Source organism: Urocampus carinirostris, chromosome 7 (assembly GCF_059441175.1).
Source record: "Urocampus carinirostris isolate Australia breed hairy pipefish chromosome 7, RoL_Ucar_1.0, whole genome shotgun sequence".
NCBI classification, from domain to species: Eukaryota; Metazoa; Chordata; class Actinopteri; order Syngnathiformes; family Syngnathidae; genus Urocampus; species Urocampus carinirostris.
In genome coordinates, this window is record NC_142355.1 from 395741 (window position 1) to 415984 (window position 20244).

At 44.2% G+C, this 20244-nt stretch overlaps 1 protein-coding gene across 1 annotated transcript; it reads left to right on the forward strand.

The window, feature by feature from the left end:
• Positions 1 to 1531: 1531 nt before the first annotated feature.
• Positions 1532 to 20041, forward strand: LOC148362035 (deformed epidermal autoregulatory factor 1 homolog). Its single transcript, XM_088339450.1, is given in 13 exon segments — positions 1532 to 1750; positions 3297 to 3391; positions 4573 to 4699; positions 4769 to 4918; positions 9522 to 9661; positions 9727 to 9792; positions 11452 to 11487; positions 11560 to 11681; positions 11683 to 11885; positions 14137 to 14402; positions 14477 to 14575; positions 17604 to 17690; positions 19819 to 20041. Coding segments are annotated over 13 exon segments (1668 nt in total). The 5' UTR covers positions 1532 to 1575; the 3' UTR covers positions 19921 to 20041.
• Positions 20042 to 20244: the final 203 nt, after the last annotated feature.

The window sequence follows — 20244 nt, forward strand, 5'->3', positions numbered from 1 at the left end:
TTCAAAAAAAATGTGATAATGGGAAATTTTGTGCTTTCTGTACAAGGACAAATATGACATTCTTAACGTTTTCCAACAAAAATATAGAAATATAAATGTACAGTATAAAAATTGCTTTCCTTACAAGGCTTATATAAAGTTTTTTTTTAATGTTTTGGGGTTCCGAACAAAATATTTTGTTTTGTTTTTTGAGGTCCAATGGGGCTCTTTCAACCTTTTTGGGTGCCAACTGCCGTTGTAGGTGAACCTCATGTAAAATAAGTTTGGATTTTTTTGTGGGATCTCGGAGCATTCAAATCAATATTGTTTTTAAATGATTGCCATTTTTTAACACGGGGACATTAAATGATACACACTGTCCCTTTAAAGAGAAAAGAAACGTAATGGCGGCTGCTCAGCACTGCCACGACTGATCAAACGCTGTAAAGGCAGAGCTATTTCATTTCCACGCCAAAAGATTTGACCCCTTTCTAGATAAGATTTTTGTCTTGATAAAACTGCACACTGCGCCTTTAAAATGATAACGTATTAAGGTAAAAGGTAAGCCACATTGCCCATTTCATTGTTGCATATTTGATGAGGTGTTTAAAAAAAATGAAGAATACAAATGGAAGATCTGTATCTCAAAACGTTTCCTGTTTCAAAAGAAATGGCAGTCTTCTGTGATAACACATGAAACATTTAACAACTTGAACATGAGGTGATAAAAAACGGCAACTCAAGTTTCTAGGAAGAGAGGAAACTTACTTTTAGCTCTGTGTTTGACCTAAATGATATTTATTCATCCCCGAAGGGAAATTCACACTTCTAGCAGTATCCTTGTGATGAAAAATAAAACAATAATTAAAAAAAATGGAATACAAAAATACCCAATATAACGTGTTGATATAATTATTTAAATAGTGCTACGGAAAATACACACTGTCATAAAAAATAGGGTCATATGCAAATGTAGGATAGGGGTTTCATGTGGGCTTTGACTCCCCCCGGCCCGGGTGGAGTTGAGGAAGAAATGATCTCAGAACTGTTTCTGTTCATTAGAACATGACATAAAATAGAACACAACTGTCTTTAAGATGAATATTGGGGTTTTAATGCGCTCTAAATGAGAATGAAAACCGCATATCTTGTCTGCCATGGTTAATATTTTGTATGACTTGGTTAAAATGGGAGCCCTTTTTGTTGGGATGACAACTTGATCTTGGTTTCCTCTATTTTTCAAGGTTACACTGTTCATTTGTTTTGGAAAATTATATTCATTTATATTTGTCATTCAACATAAAGTGAATTGAAAAGAAATCAAATTACTGCAATATTAGGGTATTAGGATGACGTCAGGTAGCTTGTAATTTTTTGAAGTAACCCTCCAAACCCTGGTAGTGAAAAGGTAATAACAAAGATGAAAAGCATAGGAGATCAACTTGGAGGGGAAAAAACTCCGGAATAATGGCTTTATTCTAAAAGCGACCATTTTTGGGGGGCGTGTAAAAAGTCCAAATGACATCGACGTCGCTCGTTCTTTTCCGTCAATTTCCGGCGCCATTCGGCTCCCGTCGCGCATTTTTTCCGGAAGAAATGGACGAAGCGGAATCGGCGACGAAGGCGCTCGGGATGGACGAAGCGAGCCGACGCCCGGCTTCGGATACCGAGTCGGAAGCCGAAGTCTCCGCGATGGCGGCGATGGCGGCTCCGGAGAACCTCGAACTGGGAACCGAAGCTTTGCCGAACCCCGACGAGTCGCCTTTCGTGGGTAAGGACGACCGACGTTAGCTTATGATAGCTTAGCCTAGTTTGCTAAGTCAACATAGCCTTGCTAGCAAGAGCAGACGCAACTAATTCATGATATATAAATTTTTTTTTTAAAACAAACAGTTCATTTCTCTCTTTTTCTCAACGATACCATTTTCAATCAGACGAGTTCGTATTTACGTTTGTCCAATTGACGTATTTTGGTCGCTTTACACAAAATTGGAAATGTGGTTTCACATTCGTTCAACTTATTTGATGTTTTACGCTATTTAAAATCCAGTAGCATGTATAATAAGTTATAAATGGTCTGCATTTCTATAGCGCTTTACAATGTGTTTCACACTTACCCATTCACACACAAACTCACACACCAATAGGGAGTCAGCCTCCAAAGGTTTTGAGGATAATCAAGATGCTAAATGGTTTGCATTTCTATATTGATTTTCAAGTCACTGAAGACCTCCCAAAGCGCTTTACAATGTGCTTCACACTTACCCATTCACACACACACTCACACACCAATAGGGAGTCAGCCATGCAAAGCGCCTACCTGCTTATAGGGGGCATTAGGGATTCAGGACATTTTGTCATATACCACGGAGGAGCCGGGAATCGAACCTTGGACCTCTTGATCCCAGGACGAGCATTCAACAGTCACGGTTGAGCAACTTTACACACTGCTTACTGACTTCTAATTTATGACCTTAAATAAACAAAAATAAGAATATTCAGTAAGGTATTAGATGGCCGAAAATCCTAAAACCATCCGCTGCCATCTCTATCAGTGTGGATGAGCCTCCCTCAGGTGCCTTTCCTCACACGGTTAGTCTGTGCCTTGCCCTAAACCATATTTGATCATTTTATTTTGATCGTCTTTTAACCATTGTGTGTGTCTCTGCGTTAGGTGTTTCAGGTTGTCGGGTGGGGATCTCATTGTCCTCGCAATATTTTTTACATATAAAGGTCATTTGATATTGTTGGAAATTAATTATCAAAAAGTAGCGTTTACCTAATTGTTCGAATGAGTTATCTGACTCCATTCACCAAACATGACCTACATTCACTCAACAATTTATGCGCGCTCGTTTCTTGAGAGAAAAAGGAACAGGAAAGCCGACATTTGCACACGGGGGCGGATTTATTTTCCCTAACAGAAGAACTAAGTGTACTCCATCGAAGCCTTCTTCTGAAGTCCTTTAGCTTTCTCTTATTGGCCCATGTCTCCCCGCAAGATGGTGTGCCGGCTCCTCCCATGGGCGTGCCAGGGAAGCCCCCTTGCCTCTATGTCTGAAATGGTCAAAACATCCCCGAGCGTTTCTAAGTCACCGGGGCCGTCTGCGTCGAGAAGTGCTGATTATCTTATCTTTGCCCCAGTTTCCGTAAACATCATTCTTTACTAGGTTGCATTGACCTCGCCCCACAGCTCAGCCAGTGAATATCTTTTGCATTTAAATGTAATTCGTATTTGATCGTACAAAATCCTTTATCGTCAAATGTATAAAATCCTTCACCGGGAATTTACTGACATATTTGTAATCTCCACGCAGAAGTTTCTACAGTGGCGGTGGAAGACGTCCAATCGGCCGCCGACGTTTTCACCAGCCCGGTAGAGGCGGTGCGGCACCTTCCGGAACACGTTTTGGTACGGAACACGCAGATAACCATCGAGAACAGTGTTTTATCAACCTGTTTTGAGCCAAGACGCATTTCTTCCCGTAAGACACCAACAGCTGAAAAAATAAAAACAAAAAATTATATTAACAATATAATGTGAAATTCAGACTATAGGGCGCACTTGATTGTACGCTGCACCCTGTACAGTTTTAAAGGAAAAACTATTTTGTCCATGTGTAACTGCGGTGTAGCCGTCCCACCAAGGATCCACATTCAGGCTGGACTGGACGATGAGGCTTTTATTTTAGTTACGTTAGCAGTGTGCAATGAGCGACACAACATACACACACCATGTGGCTCTCAACATCCACGTAAGAAATGAGCATTTCAGTCCAGTACAACGTACGGCAAAACTGACAGAAATGGCGACCGAAACAAAACAAAAATAAATCCAAACAGCTTGACAACATCGATTACATTACTGTGTATGTTGCAAGATTTGTCAGTTGTGGTTTTAATGTTGTCACTTAAAGACCGTTAGCAGCGCGCTGGAGACTCTTAACAATATCCGCATTCCGGTCATAAAATGAACCTAATTCTTACCCCATACCAGCAGGTGGCACTGTTGGACTCGTCATTGCAGGACCCACTATACAAACATATTTCAGCAGGAATTTCAACAAAACAAAAGTTATTATTACACCCATTACACATGCATAAACCACACCTGACTATAAGCCGCACGTGCCCACATTGAAACGTGAGATATTCATAAAAAAAGGCGGTACACGGAAAGAGTTTTAATAATATACGGTACCTTAATCCCTTAAAGTTCCGACTGACTTTAGATAAACAAATACGTGTCCGTACGATGTCACCAGTCACTGAATTACGTGATTCCACACATCATTGCAAAGTTTGGGTCCGATTTGGTCCGCGGTCCGGTTCAGAGTCGGCATTTGTCCTCTTCAAAAACATATCTATCACTTTCACCGTCGTCTTGCTTGTCGCTGCATCCCTGGCTCACTAATCCGCGAGTCTCCAAGCATAAGACAATTCGCTATCTGCGGCTGCCTATGGTATGGAAAAGTAGTGCGTGAATACTCTGCCGGCCGCTAGACCGCACGGGCCCATCTGACAATATCTCGGCAAAGTGGTTGAAAAACACTGCTGTAGAACGCGCCTTTGAGTCTGTGTTTTTTATGCTAGAGCGGTAGGAGCCCGCTGGAACTGGCAGAGGGTCTGAGCAGCCAGAAAACGACCCTGATCGTGGTCCACACCGACGGCACGGTGGCCCAGCAAGGCGGCCTCAAGTCCACGTCAGACCTCTCCGCGGGTATCAAACGCGATTTTTGTCAATGCGGGCGTTTTGTGTCTCACGGGCTCCTCCTATTCAAACGTTTAGGCTTAGCGACTCCGCCCGGGTCACTGACTCCACGCCAGGACAAAGAGCCGGGCTCCAGGTACAACTGGAACCGCTCGGTGTACAACAACGAGCTACCGGTGCGATGCCGCAACTGCGTGGGCGTCCTCTACAAAAACCGACTCGGATCAGGTGAGCCCGTCGGATGCCGTATGTGTCCTTCTGCCTTCGTGTTGGCGTCTTTCACAACATTGTGGCCCTTGAACTTTTCTGTACCGACGGTGGTGCCATATTACCAAATTCCTTCTTACAATCTCATGTTGTAAACCCAAGATCCACACTATGGGAAAGCACAATGTTGTGTGATTATTTTTAACCCAGTTTATGGTGCGGTTTACCCACAAAGTCCTGTCATATCACAAGATTGTCAAGTCATGTTTGGCCTTTAATTACAAAGAGACTCCTAGGGCTGCAAAGACCACAGATTATTGCAAACCACAGACTATTTTGAAACCGTCCCTTGATCTAAAACCTACATGAGGGCAAATAATACACATATTATCAACATCAAATGTAGGTTATTCATATGCTATAGAGTAGAAGTGTGTTTTAAGCTTAGATTGAAACATTTCCACTGAGGTTGCAGATCCAATCTCAGGGGGAAGAGCGTTCCACAGCACCGGGCCCCCGATGGAAACCACTGACGTATTTCTTCTTGGCTTTTGGGATCACGAGTAGACCGGCGTTTTCAGAGCAAAGGCTCCGGACCGGAACATAGGAAGAAATTCAATCTGAAAGATATGAGGGAGCAAGCCCATGCAGGATTTTGTATAATACCAACAGAACCTTCAAATCACATCTTAAGCTAACAGGGAGCCAATGCAGGTTAGCTGAAATCGGGGTCATGTGATCAAACATTCTTGTCTCGGTTAAAAGCCTGGCTGCAGCATTTTGTACCAGCTGAAGGCTCTTGATTTTGGACTTTGGGAGACCGGAGAGTAGTACATGACAGTCAAGACGGGAAGTGAATTATAATCTCCGCATCCGACAGAGACAGCATAGGACCAATTTTAGCAATGTTGCCAAGATGGAAGAAAGCTGTTCTAGTCATATTCTTCACGTGTTTGAAAGGACAGATCGGGGTGAAATATGAAACCTAAATTTTTGACTGAGTCACTCTGGGTGATATGACATTTGTCAATGTTCAGAGACGTTTTTGAGAACAAGTCACGGCATTTAGATGGACCAATAACGAGCATTTCAGTCTTTTCAGAGTTAATGCGCAAGAGGTTGAGTGACATCCATTCATTTATCTCAGTGAGGCAAGCCTCCAAATTTCCACAATTTAGTGTGGCAGATTCCTCCATCGGGAGATAGAGTTAAGTGTCATCTGCGTCACAATGGAAACTGATATTATACTTGCGAATAATATCACCTCATGGAAGCATGTCAATGATGAAAAGAAGGGGGCCAAGTACTGAACCCTGCGGAACACCGCAGGTAACACCAAAGGGCTCAGATGTCATTTCACCCTATTTAACACAGTGCGTCCTATCTGAGAGCTAGGGTCTGAACCATAAGAGAACGGTTCCTGAGAGACCAATCCGTTTTTCCAACCGTTCTAGTAAGATATTAGGCTCCACCGTGTCAAAAGCAGCGCCAAGGTCCAGCAGCAGCGAGAGTGACGAAGCGCCGGAGTATTTGCAAAATGGGGTGACAAATAGGCCAAATGTCGTGTCATCAATATTCACACAATGGTGAAGCTTACCCACAATGTTGTGTGATTATTCCACCCACACTACTCTGCTGTTTACCCAAAATCTTGTGTCCCCATTCTTTTCATTGTCATACCCACAATGTGGTGGAATCATTTCACTATAGCAGGGGTCGGCAACCTATGACACGCATGCCAGCAGTGGCACGCGAGCGCACGGCAAAATAATAACGATCTTTTTTTTTAATGCGCATTTTTACCTGAAATTGAGTCCTTTTCAGTTGCGCGCCGTGTTGTCTAAAGGCTTTACGGTAGCGCCCCATCTCCTCTGCTTCGTGTATGAGTGCGTGTACGCGCGGCGACGAGAAGAGGAGGAAATCCGTGTTTTAACGCAGCCACAGAAACACCGGCGCGCGATAAATAAATGAATCGTGACGGCTCCTCCAGCGAAAAAATCTCGTTCCTTTGAGCCGGCGCGGACGGACGACGGGAGCTTTTTGTAAAAAAAATGACCGCGTTGTCTGTGCATTGAGTTTCGAGAGCGTTGTACCTCGCGCATCAAGTGTTAAACTTCATGACGAGATCAATTCAAGGATGAGTCTGACATGGCGGAGACATTAAAACGCGCTGTGTCCAGGTACGGCAAACAAACGCAGACCCTGAAAACCTTTGCCACTGCTAAAAACACCACCGCTGAAGCTATCTGTCACATCGCTCACTGCATAGCATACCACGGAAAAACATTTATCGATGGCAAATCTATTAAAGAAGCGTCTGTGCGTGTGTGTTTCAAGTTTTGATATTATCTGCAATAATTGATGAATGGTATGCTAGCTGTCCATGTCACTTGTTTTTTTGTTTTGTTGATTGTAGTTTATTGTTGATGAAGAAGGGTTGTTTCTGGTTGAGTCTTGTGGTAATGGATGTCTACAGACCTTTCCACATGTTGCTCACATTCATTTTTTTAATTTATTAATGAACAAGTGGAAGATAAATGGGTCGAATATACGATTTCAATGTATATCCATGTGGATTGGGGTAAAACGACAGCTCTTGATTTGAGATGAGTCAGCGGACCAGCGTTTGACCTGAAGCATGTGAACTCCTGCACGGACCAGCTGGCAGAGATGGGAAGCTGCGTCGTGGCCGTCATAGACTTTCTGGACTAGTTTACAGGCTGGGGGCGTCGCTGCTGTCATGCAAATTTTCAACATGTTACCTAGTGTTTACTATGTGTGTGTACTGTAATGCTAAATGTAATTCACCCTGGTCATCCTGAAAGGGGGATACCACTTGTGAGGTCCCTTCTCAAGGTTTCTCTTTTTCCTCACGCTGAGGTTTTGGGTTGTTCCTTGCCTGCATGTTGGTTTAAGATCAGGTAATGATGTCGTTGTAATCCTGTGCAGTCCTTTGAGACATTTTTGTGATTAAGGGCGTCAGAAATAAACTTGACTTGACTCTGTTGGATATAAAAAATGCTGAGCAAATCATTAATCTTGGTGTGGCACGCTGATTTACAAGGACATTTGAAATTGGCACGCCACACCCAAAAGGTTGCTGACCCCTGCACTATAGTGTTGAAGCATGGCCACGATGTTTTTCAAGCTACACTCCACTGTTACCCACGACCATTCATGTTACATCATATTTCTGAAAATAGCCGTAGAGCGCTATATCATAACACACAGTATAACCTGCAATGTGGTGTCATATACTCTATAGTATATTGTACCCACAATGATGTGTCATATAGTGACTCCCTTCACCATAGAATAGCCACACTGTCGTGTCTTAGTCACGCGATGGTGTGAAGTCTCACAATCACGTCAATAGTCGTAGCATTGTGTGGGACAGCCGTGACGCTTTACTGTGTCATGAAATCACCCTCATGTAGCAATTTCTCCACAATGAAAAATGGAGGACTTCTTTTGCAATTTGCTCGTATGACAAAAAACACATTCAATGACTCTTTGCGGATTATTTGGGTTCCCGAAGACAACATATTTTCTTGATCTTAAACGAGCTCTGTGGATTTTTTTAGCTCCCGGTGGTCAAAAAACGTCATCGAGAAAGAGAATTCATTTAGTGAGCAATACACCACGAACTCTCCGATAAATGAGCATTTTTTTGGACATAATATGAGACTCGCTCGTTGTTGGCCATCTTGCTGCTATCCAAAAAGCTTGCGAAGGCTCTAAAACGACTTCCCGCAAGTGAAGTGAATAAAAACGAGAACTTGGTCATTGAAGAAAATGAATTTCAATTTGAATTAATACAACATGGTTGTAATGAGAATATGACCATTGTAGTTTTTTTCCTACAATCACAATTTTGATGGTGATAATAACAAGACAAATATATACCATAATATATTTATGAGGTTTGTTTTTCTTAGCAAGTTTTGGGTGTAAAATACAAATTAAAATGGCAGCAAAACGTCTATACCGTGTTTCTCAATCTCTTTTGAAGTCATTTCTCTGTTGCTTTTTGAGACTTTGTGATCAATGGCTATACACATGAACATGACTTAAAATGTTGTGGTTAAATATGACAAAGTGTCCCTTTGAAGAAAAATACATCTTTTAAGGACATCAGGCTGTTAGGACTTTCAACACTCTCCCTGCCCTATCCCTTCCCACCATTAAGTTGTCTGTCAAATGAATGCAAAACAGTTCATATTTTTATGCGCATATTTTTCTTTTTCTGACAAAAAAAAAGACAAACGAAAACATGCTGCTATTGGTTCAAATTTGTTATTTGTAATTTGTATCGTGCCTTATCATTTCATCTGTGCAGAATGTTTTGTATATAATGAATTTGAAGCTTTAAAATCAGTTTATTTTATAATCCTATAACTCCATGCCCTTCTGCATCCACCCGCAAACTCTATCGTACCAGCTCATGTCACGTAGCACTAAAAGTATATCCAATTTGATTTTCCTTTTGGATGTATGTTATGTGATACTACTAACACACACAATCTTGCTCATATAAGATCATTTTGCTCATTTATGGTCCTATTCTTCTGCCCTAAAACACGAGAACTAATCCTGGAGTTGTTGTTTTTTTTTGGTTTTGCAGGCGGCAAAGGCCGTTGCATCAAGCACAATCGTCGCTGGTTGACGCCGACGGAGTTTGAGAGCGTGGCGGGTCGCGCCAGCAGCAAAGACTGGAAGAGGAGCATCCGCTACGGAGGCCGACCTCTGCTCTGCCTGATCCAGGTCTCCTTGAGCTCGCCGCTAACGCTAACCAGTGTCCGGCTAACGCTCTGTTCTGGTGAATCCAGGACCGCATCCTGAACCCGCACGCCGCTTCCTGTACGTGCTCGGCCTGCTGCGACGATGCGGGATTGGTGAGCCGTGCCCTGCTTCTTTGTGCCACATCACACTTCTTTTTTTTTTTTTTTTTTAAATCAAATGTATTTGTACGGCACTTTTCAATAAGACGTTAACATTCCCTCAACCTAATACACCGACACAAACAATGGTTGAAATACAATCACAATTTTTAGGGGAAGCCGGATGAATCGGTACTGGTTTCCATGGATACCAGGAGCAGAAGAAGCCTCCTGATGTGATTCACCGACCTCATCATCCGGTCGCCATTGTTTGTGTAAAGCATGGGTCGGGAACCTTTTGGACCCAAAGAGCGTTCAAAAAAGCTAAAATATTTTGTAATAAATTGAGAGAGCCACACTAGAAACGTAGTCTCTCCAGCGTGTCCTGGGTCACCCCCGGGGCCTCCTGCCGGTAGGACATCCCCGGAACACCTCCCGAGGGAGGTGTCCAGGAGGCATCCTTATCAGATGCCCGAGCCACCTCAACTGGCTCCTCTCAATGCGGAGGAGCAACGGCTCTACACTGAGTTGAGCTTCTCACCTTATCTTTAAGGGAGAGCCCAGACACTCTGCGGAGGAAACTCATTTCGGCCGCTTGTATCCAGGATCTTGTTTTTTGTGTCATGACCCAAAGTTCATGACCATAGATGATCGAGCGCTAAATTGAGAGCTTTGTTTTTTGGCTAAGCTCTTTCTTCACCACGACAGACCGGTACTGGGTCCGCATGATGCCTTCTCCAAGTCGTTGTAGACCTAAAAGGCAAACTCCCGTGCAACCTCAAGGACCCTGCAGAGTGTGTAGAGCTGGTCCACGGTTCCACGGCCTAGACGAAAACCACGCTGCTCCTTTCGGATCCGAGGTTCGACTTCCCGACGGACCCTCCTCTCCAGTAGCCCCGGAAAGACCTTACCGAGGGAGGCTGAGAAGTGTGATTTACCTGTAGTCAGAATACACAGTCACCTTTCTTGAAAAGGGGAACCACCGCCTCGTCTGCCAGGGCCAGTCCAGAGTTACTGTCCCTGATGTCCACGCAATGTCTCGGAGGCGTGTCACGGCTGACACGACATCAAAAAGCCTTAATTAACCCCGGGCGGATCTCATCCACCCCAGGGGCCGTGCCACCGAGGCGCGTTTTAACCACCCACCTCAGAGCCCCCATGCTCTGCTTCCTCAAAAGGAAGACGTTTTGGAGGGATTGAGGACAGCATCCCTCACCGCCGGTGACCATTGTGGGGTCTAAATTGACCACTTACATGTGGGAGAGCTATTTTCAAAGTTGGCTAACGCTAAAAAAGATACACCAGGCATTTGACTTTTTACAACTGCAGTTATGGAGGGGTAGGGGCCCGGAGAGGAGGAACTCACCTGCGTCCGTCTCCCTGGCCGTGCTTCTTTACTCTGGGGGCCCTTCCCCCACCAAACTGTATTTTCTTGAAGTAGAACAAAGACAAAGAAGAAAGAAAGGCCCCTTTGGGCGCTACCAATATTTGAAACCGAGAAACGTGATACCATCTGGTTAGAAATACAGACTTTTGAGGAAATAGTTTAAGCTTACTTAATACCATCAACACCAGAAATGAAAGAAAATGCTCCAAATGAGCAAGAAAATGCCCATTTTGTCTATGGGGGCAGACGTTTGTTGTGCCCGCTTTTCACAACTTTTCCTTTCACAGGACGGAGACTCCCTGGAAGCTGAGAACATCACAATGGTACCTCCCTTCCTTTCTTCTTTTTTTCATCAAGAACGGCTTCTCTGATTCCGTCCATCGACTTCTGGTCAGAACGGGCCGGTGCGTCTTTTCGTCCCGTACAAACGAAGACGGAAGGAAGCGGAGCTGGCCCCCGTCCCTGCCAAAAAGGAAACCCCTGCCGGCAAAAACATCACGCTCGGCCCGGGAACCACTTGTGAGTCCGTCCGATCCCTCCTCCGCTTTTTCCGGGGTTTCACTCTATTCTGAACGGCGTTCAGTCACGGTGACGCCCATGGGCCAGATGGCGCCGTCGGGCACGCTGACCTTCGAGCGAGCCCCCGGAAACGACGCCGCCGTCGCCGCCGCCATCCTCTCGGACGCCACGGCGCACGGCAAAGTCTACGCCGACGCGGCAGGTATTTTTCTTCTATCTCTCGATTCTGTAGCGTTTTTGTTTCTTGTCTGTTCAGATACCGTATTTTCCAAACTATAAAGCGCATCTCAAAACCTCACATGTGTCAGAAATTCCAAAGTGCGCCTCGTATACTGGAAAATACAGTGGATACGATTCAATTCAATTGCATACAGAGTAACGGTTCAGGTGGGGGGCAGTGATGAGGGGGGGTGAGGGTCAAACAGAGTTGCCGGATACAACCGAATGTTTGATCTTACATTACACATAGTCCAGTGTTTTTCCGAATCGCTCAGTCCACAATTGAATGGATTTGGGAGTACAGTCCATAAACATGCCCGATTAAAGTCGCCGTCGACGATAAAGCTCCGTCGGGGTGTGCAAGCTGCTGTTTATTGATAGCAGCGGGCAGGAGATTTAGCGCTATGCTAACGTTAACATCCGGTGAAACGGTTAGCGGTGGAAAGTACCGTAATTTCCGCACTATAAGGCGCACCTAAAAGTCTTAATTTTTTTCAAAAGCTGACCATGCGCCTTATAACACAGTGCGCCTTATATATGGCTCAATATTAAATTCGCAAGGTCTTGCAACTTACTCAACAGCTGCCGACTCAATTTTACCCCGAACGTGGAGTAGTCAGCGGTGTATGCTGGGATTTATATACCGGCGTTTCATTGGCTAACCAATGTGTCAATCATCATTTGAATCGATCGCTATTGGCTGAAGTTATTCGGAGCCTCAGATTGGCTAGATGGCCAAAACAAACCCTGCAATTGGCCGAGTTTAGCAATGGCGTAGCAAGCTTAGCAAGCTTGCTAAAGTACACCATAAAGAAACATGTTTTATTAGTCTGTATTTGCAAATAATTTACTCTCCTGGATTTACTTCACCAACGGTTGTAAGAAGACCATGATTGCGTATCATTATTGAACGTGAGAACTTAGGTGAGTTATGCGGCTTTATATTTTCCCGGTATCTTGTTTTAGAACCATCTTGATGTTGCTGTGATGAGTTGAGTGAATGAAACTCAATTCCAAGTGTTTATTGTCATATGCACAGTAAAGATGTGAGCGAAAAAGAAAATAGAAGCATAGAAATGTTTGGCATTTTTTGAATCCCAAGACTTCAACCTTCCGAATGATATTTGAAATGACGCATTTAAATGACATCGTACGGACACCGCATCCGCACGTGTCTACGACACGTATTTGCTTCTTTGCAAGCTTTGGGAACGTTAAGGGGGGAATCAGTTGGACTGAATCATCTGACTGTTTAGTCGACGTTCCCATTGTAGCGCCTTATAATCCGGTGCGCCTTATCTATGGAAGATATAGGACCAAAAACTATTTTTTGGGGGTGCGCCCTATAACCCGGTGCGCCCTATAGTGCGGAAAATACGGTAAACAGCAAGCACAAAGACCACAGTTAACTCTCCCGGTACATAGAAGGGTCTGCGCGATACTGCTAGAAACTCCATATCGAGTGAGCAGTGTGTGTCAATGGTTTGGCTATTATTGTAGCGCGTAGTCTCCAACCCCTGTTTTTACCGGAGTCTTCGTTTCTTTCGAGCCGGTGATGTAATGCGGCGTCGGGAAAGCCAAGACTCCGTGATGACAAAAAAAATCCTCCAATTCCGGACGTTGTCGGTGGCGATCCGCAGCTCAATTCACTCATTGTGGACGGATGGATCTGGCGTTGGTTGAACATGCTTGGGAGCGCTGGTCTGTGCGGTCGCCTTCTTAGCTCAGCCTTTGCTCCGTCGTTGTCGGCAGGCGGGCAAATCTTCCAAGGAGATCCGGTGGTCTCTGTATATCCCTCGGGACGTAGCGGATATTATTGTAAATGCGAAGGGAGTCGAAGGGAAAATATGAGGGATCGGGGGACACTGAAAAACAAAAGACGAACTGGAGCCCGAGCCGCAGCGTCTGCACAACGCGCCGCCATCATATATGATATAACGAAACACATGGACAATATAACATGTTAAACGACATCAATAAACATGTTCGAAATAAAGAATATGGTGTAAGATGATTTTGTAAGGGAAAATGCGCCAGTTTGTGAGGGCATGGAGCCCTGGAGCGCCACAGGTATGCCGTGTTTGACACTTTATTCTAAAAGTATATATCGCTTTTCTCACGGCTATTTAGAGCCGGTTTCAGGACTCACCTATTCCCATCTTTAGAGCGCCTCGTCGTCCGTTCCGAACGCGTATCGATGTGTCAAAGTGGAACTGAGGATTTTGTCCCGTCAGTGCTGACGGCCTTACCGGCCTTGGCGCTGTCCCCCCAGGTCAAGATGGCGGTGGCGTCGCCCTCCGCTTCCCTGGTGGGCGCGTTGGAGGTGGGGGCGGTCGCGGGGGCCGCCCTGAGCGCGGGGCCGCCGCCGCTCTCGACCAGCCCCCCCAAAAGTACTCTGCGGACCCTGGAGGAGATGGCAAACGTCCTCCTGGCCAACGTGCAGCAGCTCAAGACCTTGATCGAGCAGGCCAAGGGGGACGCCAAAGGGCCCCGAAAGGAGGTTAGGGACGTCCCCACCGATTTTAGTCCAGGGGCACTCGAAGCTGCCAACTTATCGCCTGTCTTTGTGTTCAGTGTGCCCTCGGTCAGTCCTTCCAGAGCCAGGTCACATTTCAGGCCACGGACGACGCGCAAGCTAAACGCGGCGGCGACCTCGCCGAGATCATCGTCAATGTAAGCTCGACTCTCGAGACGACGCTGACCGTTTCGAAATAGACTCGTTACTGAAACATCACCATCAGCCCGAAACTCCAAAACGCACGGTAATGCTGACAGTTAAAAAAAATATCACGTGTATTTAAATCAAAGCTGCAAATAAATCCGTTGATACGCACCGTTATGACGCTCGAATGTGCACCATGGTGACATTGACGCGGAAAGAAAAGTCAAACGTTTACAACTCTTTCACAATGTCTAAGAGTTGGCCGGCGTCAAATACTCGGTTTCAGAGGTTTTAGAACTGTGCATTGGTCATCTCCAACCGGTCATTTTGAGACGTGCCTAAACATACTTTTAGAAAAATGTGTAAAATACCGTGTTTAGTTTTTCCAGATTGTCATCCAATTTGACCAAGGACCAAGCTATTGTCCTCATTGTTTTCCAGCTAAGAAAGACACTCTTTTGCAGGCGTACGATTGCAAAAGAAAAAAAATCGGGCAGGAACAAAAACCGTGTGTGTTCCGACTCGGATGACTCGATGTCAGCAGCACTCGAATTAGGGACAAAACATTGAAAGTGTTCCCATTCAAGAGAGCAAAAACGGTTCAAGAATAGCATTCGGGTACGTCTTGGATTGGGATTTTAAGACAAAGGGATTGTTAAGGGGTTAAAATAAGCAATAATTAATTTGATCGAAAACTAAAATTATAAAAACATAAAGCCGATAGACAAATTTCAATCACTGACGCTAGAGAGACAGAGAGAGATGAGGATGACACACAACGTGCGCGCACATTGTATTAACTCATTCGGCGCCCAAGATATTTTTCACATTGTGTTTTTTTTTCACCAGCTCTTTGCAAAAACAAAACAAACGATCGAAAAGCCAAATGTACATTTTTTTCGGTCAATTTTGTTAAACATTCAATTGAAATTATTCGGGAAAAAAACCAAAACTTTCCAAGAATGTTTTTTGAAGATTTTCAACGTAACTGAAATGGTAGGTTTAAAGGGCCAAATGCGTCTTTTCTAGCATTTAATACAAGTTTGGAACGTACGCAGGCAAAATGGAAATGACTTGAAAATACTTTTTGCACATGGAATGAATTACTGAAACTCTGCAAATCTTCAAATATGTTTCCTATCATTTTTACACTCATTGTTCTTCTAGGAGTTCTTTATTTTTGGGAATATCGGTGGGAAAAAAAATCCCAAATGACGTCCAAAAATACATGTTTGGCCCTGAATGAGTCAACCCATTATGATGACCTTGCGTGTTTGTCACACTGTGATGCAGGCAAAAGCTCTTTTTTTGGGGTATGGATTTATTCATTGAGTCGAATAAGAGTTAGCCTGCAGTTTCAACAGTTTGTGATGCATTCAGGGAGATTCAGTCAACGGGAATGTCTTCTTGTATTTAGCAGCGAGTTGGTGTTCAAAAGGGCCAAACCGTTACTGTTTTCTTCTATTGTAAGAAGCTTTTACATGTCTGGGAAGATGAGAATATTTTCAAGAGGTTTGTGTGAAGGTTCAAATTTGAGATTGAAGAAAAGACACACTCTGAGTCGGAGATTTAGGTTCTCGATAAGGAAAACCGGGCTCCGCCTCTGGCAGGAGGCTCTTTGATTGGAAAACACAAGAATGAATCGGTTTAAACGTGATTATATGAACACAGGAAACGGATCGAATTGGTTTAGACAGGAATCACATGTTTAATGCGGTGTATCGTGTTGGTCGCTAGATGACGTGCGAGTATAATAAATGAGCAATAAGGGTGGGAAACTTTGTAAACACAACGCGTCTCTGTAACTTTAGGGGGCAAGCTCTTGAGCGGGCTTCCTGGACCGAAAACCAACAGATAGCAGGCCCCGAGATGCATGAGGAGTAGCCTGAGAAAATGTTAGTAGCTTTTCAAGTTCTAGCTTTTTAATGAGAGACACGTGCTTTGGTGACCTTGAACGTGCTTGCCTCTGAACACAAGTGAAATCGCAAAACCACACACCCATTGAGTATACTATAGAAATGTATATAAAAGTAGAAGAGTATATAAAGAGTATAAAAGGCACATTTATATCCTAATTTCCCATTTCAAACAAGTGAAATTTGGACACAAGACATCCCAGGGTTTCATTTTGCCCGTTTCAAATCTTTTTTATATTCATGTGAACTAAAACCGAAAGTTTTTAAATGTGCTTAGAACTTAGATAGATGGATAGATACTTTATTCATCCCTGTCGGGAAATTCCCACTTCCGGCAGTATCCTTGTGTTAAAAAATAAAATACTCATAAAAGAAAATAGAATACAGAAATAATAATATAACGTGTTGATATAGAGTAATTAAATAGTGCTACAGAAAATGTCATAGAAATAGGGTAAAATGCAAATGTGGGGGTTGGGTTTCATGTGGGCTTTGACTCCCCCGGGTGGAGTTAAAGAGCCTCATGGCATGAGGAAGAAATCATCTCAGTCCGTCCGTGGAACAAGACTGTGACGGCAGTCTGTCGCTGAAGCTGCTCTTCTGTTTGGAGATGATGTTTTGCGTTTACAAAGTTTCCCTACCCTTATTGATCATTTATTATACTCGCACGCCATCTAGCGGCCAACATGATACACCGCATTTAAACATGTGATTCCTGTCCAAACCGATCGAATCCGTTTCCTGCGTTCATGTCATCGCGTTCAAACCGATCGGATGCGTCGTTTCGTTCTTGTGTTTTCCGATCAACGAGCACGATTTTGGAGGACGACGAGCAACTACCTGACCTCGGGTTCCTCCCGTTCTTTATCAAGGTGACATTGTTTATTTTATGTTTATTTTGTCTTTAGCATATGTAGGAATAGAGTCATTCAAAGTAATGGAATGACATCATCATGGTTACCAAGGACAGTTTAAGAGGTAACTAGTAATTGTATGGGATTACATCTTTAACCGTCCCCACCCTGAAGCCCATCCTGCATTTAAAACACTTCAAATGAAATTCCAGAATATTTTTCTTTGGTTTTGAGCAACCTTGACCGATTTTTCTTTGCGTTTCCGTCAGACGTGCGAGAATTGCGGCCGGGCGGCCCCGAGCGAATGCACCGGCTGCCGGAAAGTCAACTACTGCTCCGTTTTTTGCCAGAGGAAGGTAAGGCGCTGTGTACGACGGGGGGCGGGGCTTCTTCCGTGGGGGGCGTGGCATAGCATGTTTTTCTTCTCCCTTTAGCGTCATCGCGAAGAAGTACTACCGTGTTTTCCCCACTATAAGGCGCACCGGGTTATAGGGCGCACCCCCAAAAAGTAGTTTTTGGTCCTATATTTTCCATACATAAGACATATACGGAAACAGTGTCTGTACGATAATAATAAAAATAATAATAATTTCCTTGTATTGTCATTCTGTGTAACAATGTACACAGAACGAAATGTCGATTGCACCTGACCCGTTGTAGCGAGCCGATGCAGCCGCAGCCAACAGAGGGCGCCGCCGACCACTTTTTAAGTCTTAGGAATGACTCGGCCGGGGCGCGAACCACCGACCTCCCAGTCTCGATGTCACCAATCACTCAAATGCATCCTTCCAAATATCATTCGGAAGCTTCAAGTCTTGGGATTCAAGAAATGCCAAACATTTCTTAGTGAGGACAGCAAAGTAAGAATTTGATTGTGCAGGGAAACGGGGTTCTTTACTGTGCGTATGACGAGAAACACTTTGAATTGAATTGAGTTTCAAAATAGACTCGTCACAGAAACATCGAGATCGTTCTAAAACAAGATACCGGCAAAATAGAAAGCCGCGTAGCTCACCTAAGTTCTCTTGCAGCCATCACCTTCAATAACGATACGTAACCGTGGTCTTCTTACAACCGTGAGTGGAGTCAATCCAGGAGAGTCAAATATTTACGAATACAGAACAGTAAAAAATGTTTTCTCCATGCTGTAGTGCGACCCAACGTGTGATTCACATTCATCTTTTTCAGCCAATCGCAGGCTTTGTTTCGCCCCTTTAGCCTACGCGAGCCTGTAAATGATCAAAAGGATCCGCCCCCTTTACCTCAGAATAACTTTAGCCTATAGTGACCGATTCAAATGATGATTGACACATTGGTCTGGAAATGAAACGCCAGTATATAAATCCCAGCATACACCGCGGACGACTTCGCCTTCGGGGGAAAATCGAGTCGGCGGCCGCTTGCCTTAGTTGCGACTTAATATTGATCCATATATAAGGCGCACTGTATTATAAGGCGTATGGTCAGCTTTTGAAAAAAAATAAAGGCTTTTAGGTGCGCCTTATAGTGCGGAAAATACGGTACTTGTCTTATTATTAAATAACATAAATACATACGATTTACCTCTGTTATGAAGTGTCTTCAGCTGTTTCAGTGGAGTAGCGGGTGGATGCATAGGGGAGAGGGAATGACGGATTCAAATGAAAACTCATTTCAAAACTTGGACTGTCATGCCCATAAAACACTTTTTTACTCAAATTGTTTCCTTATTCTCGCAACTTATGACGCTTCATAATAGCTGATAATAATAAGCTTCGTTTCCACGATGAGCATGGTTTTGCTTGTACTTTTAGCAACACTGCAAGCCTCTTAACCCATGACGAACGGATATCGTACAAAAAACTCAGTATTCGATTCTTCGAGAATTCTTTCCCGAGGTCGCCATTTATTTGCCTTCTCCGTATCTCTCGATAAGCATTATTTCTACGGTAAGCGTGTTTTTCTTCTCCCTTTAGCGTCATCGCGAGTCTTAGGCCCCTTTGCTAAACTAACGAGAAGATTTTTTGGCTTCGCGCCTTTTCATTTTTAATAAACTCGATCGTCGGTTGTTAACAGCCACGCAACTCGGCAAGGGTAACGATTCACGCGGCTTCTTCAAAATGTTTTTGCTTCTCCTTTTAGCGTCGACGCAAGCGTGGGGAGCCACGGTGCAAAAAATACCGTATTTTATAGCACAACCTTGCAAATTCTTTTACGGGGGTAGCCGTTCTTATATTTGGCAAATCACAAGCTTGTTTTTGTTTCTCCCTTTAGCATATCGGCAAGACCATTTGCAAAACAAATTAGAAGACCGATCGGCTTTAATCGATTGCTTATTTTGATAAGGGTATCGATTGACCATCGGTTAGGCCACGCGCCTTAACGAGGGTAGCCGATCGTGCGTCCTCTTCATATTTCTTGATAACGGCGAGCTTTGTTTCCACGGTTATCGCGCTTTTGCTTTTCCCTTTCGTAAAGCGTCAAAACAAACGATTGACTCCGCAGGATTGGCGAGACCATCAAAGCGCCTGCCGCCTCCCGGGAGGGGGCGGGGCCGTGAAAGAGGACGAGCCAATGGCGTCCGCGGACGTGGTCAAAGTGAAGTGAGAGGGCGTGGCCGGACCCGCCCACCCCCCCAAAAAGGAAACCAGGTGCAGAATATTTCAGATTTCCAACGCCACGGTTTCTTTTTCGTTTCGGGGCCGGCAATAAAATCATATCGAATGGACTTCTTTGTTATCTGACATTTTCTTCACTTGTGTTTGTAAATGCTAGGAAGGACGGCAGGCTGAGTTTGCGACGTCTGCTTTTATTATGAAAGCCAAATTTCTAAAAAAGACAAGTTCCCGTTCAGTTTTCGGAGCTGCGGTTTCTTTGAATCGACGACCGCTCTTCCAAATTCGTTATCGGGGGGATACTACCCATAGTCTT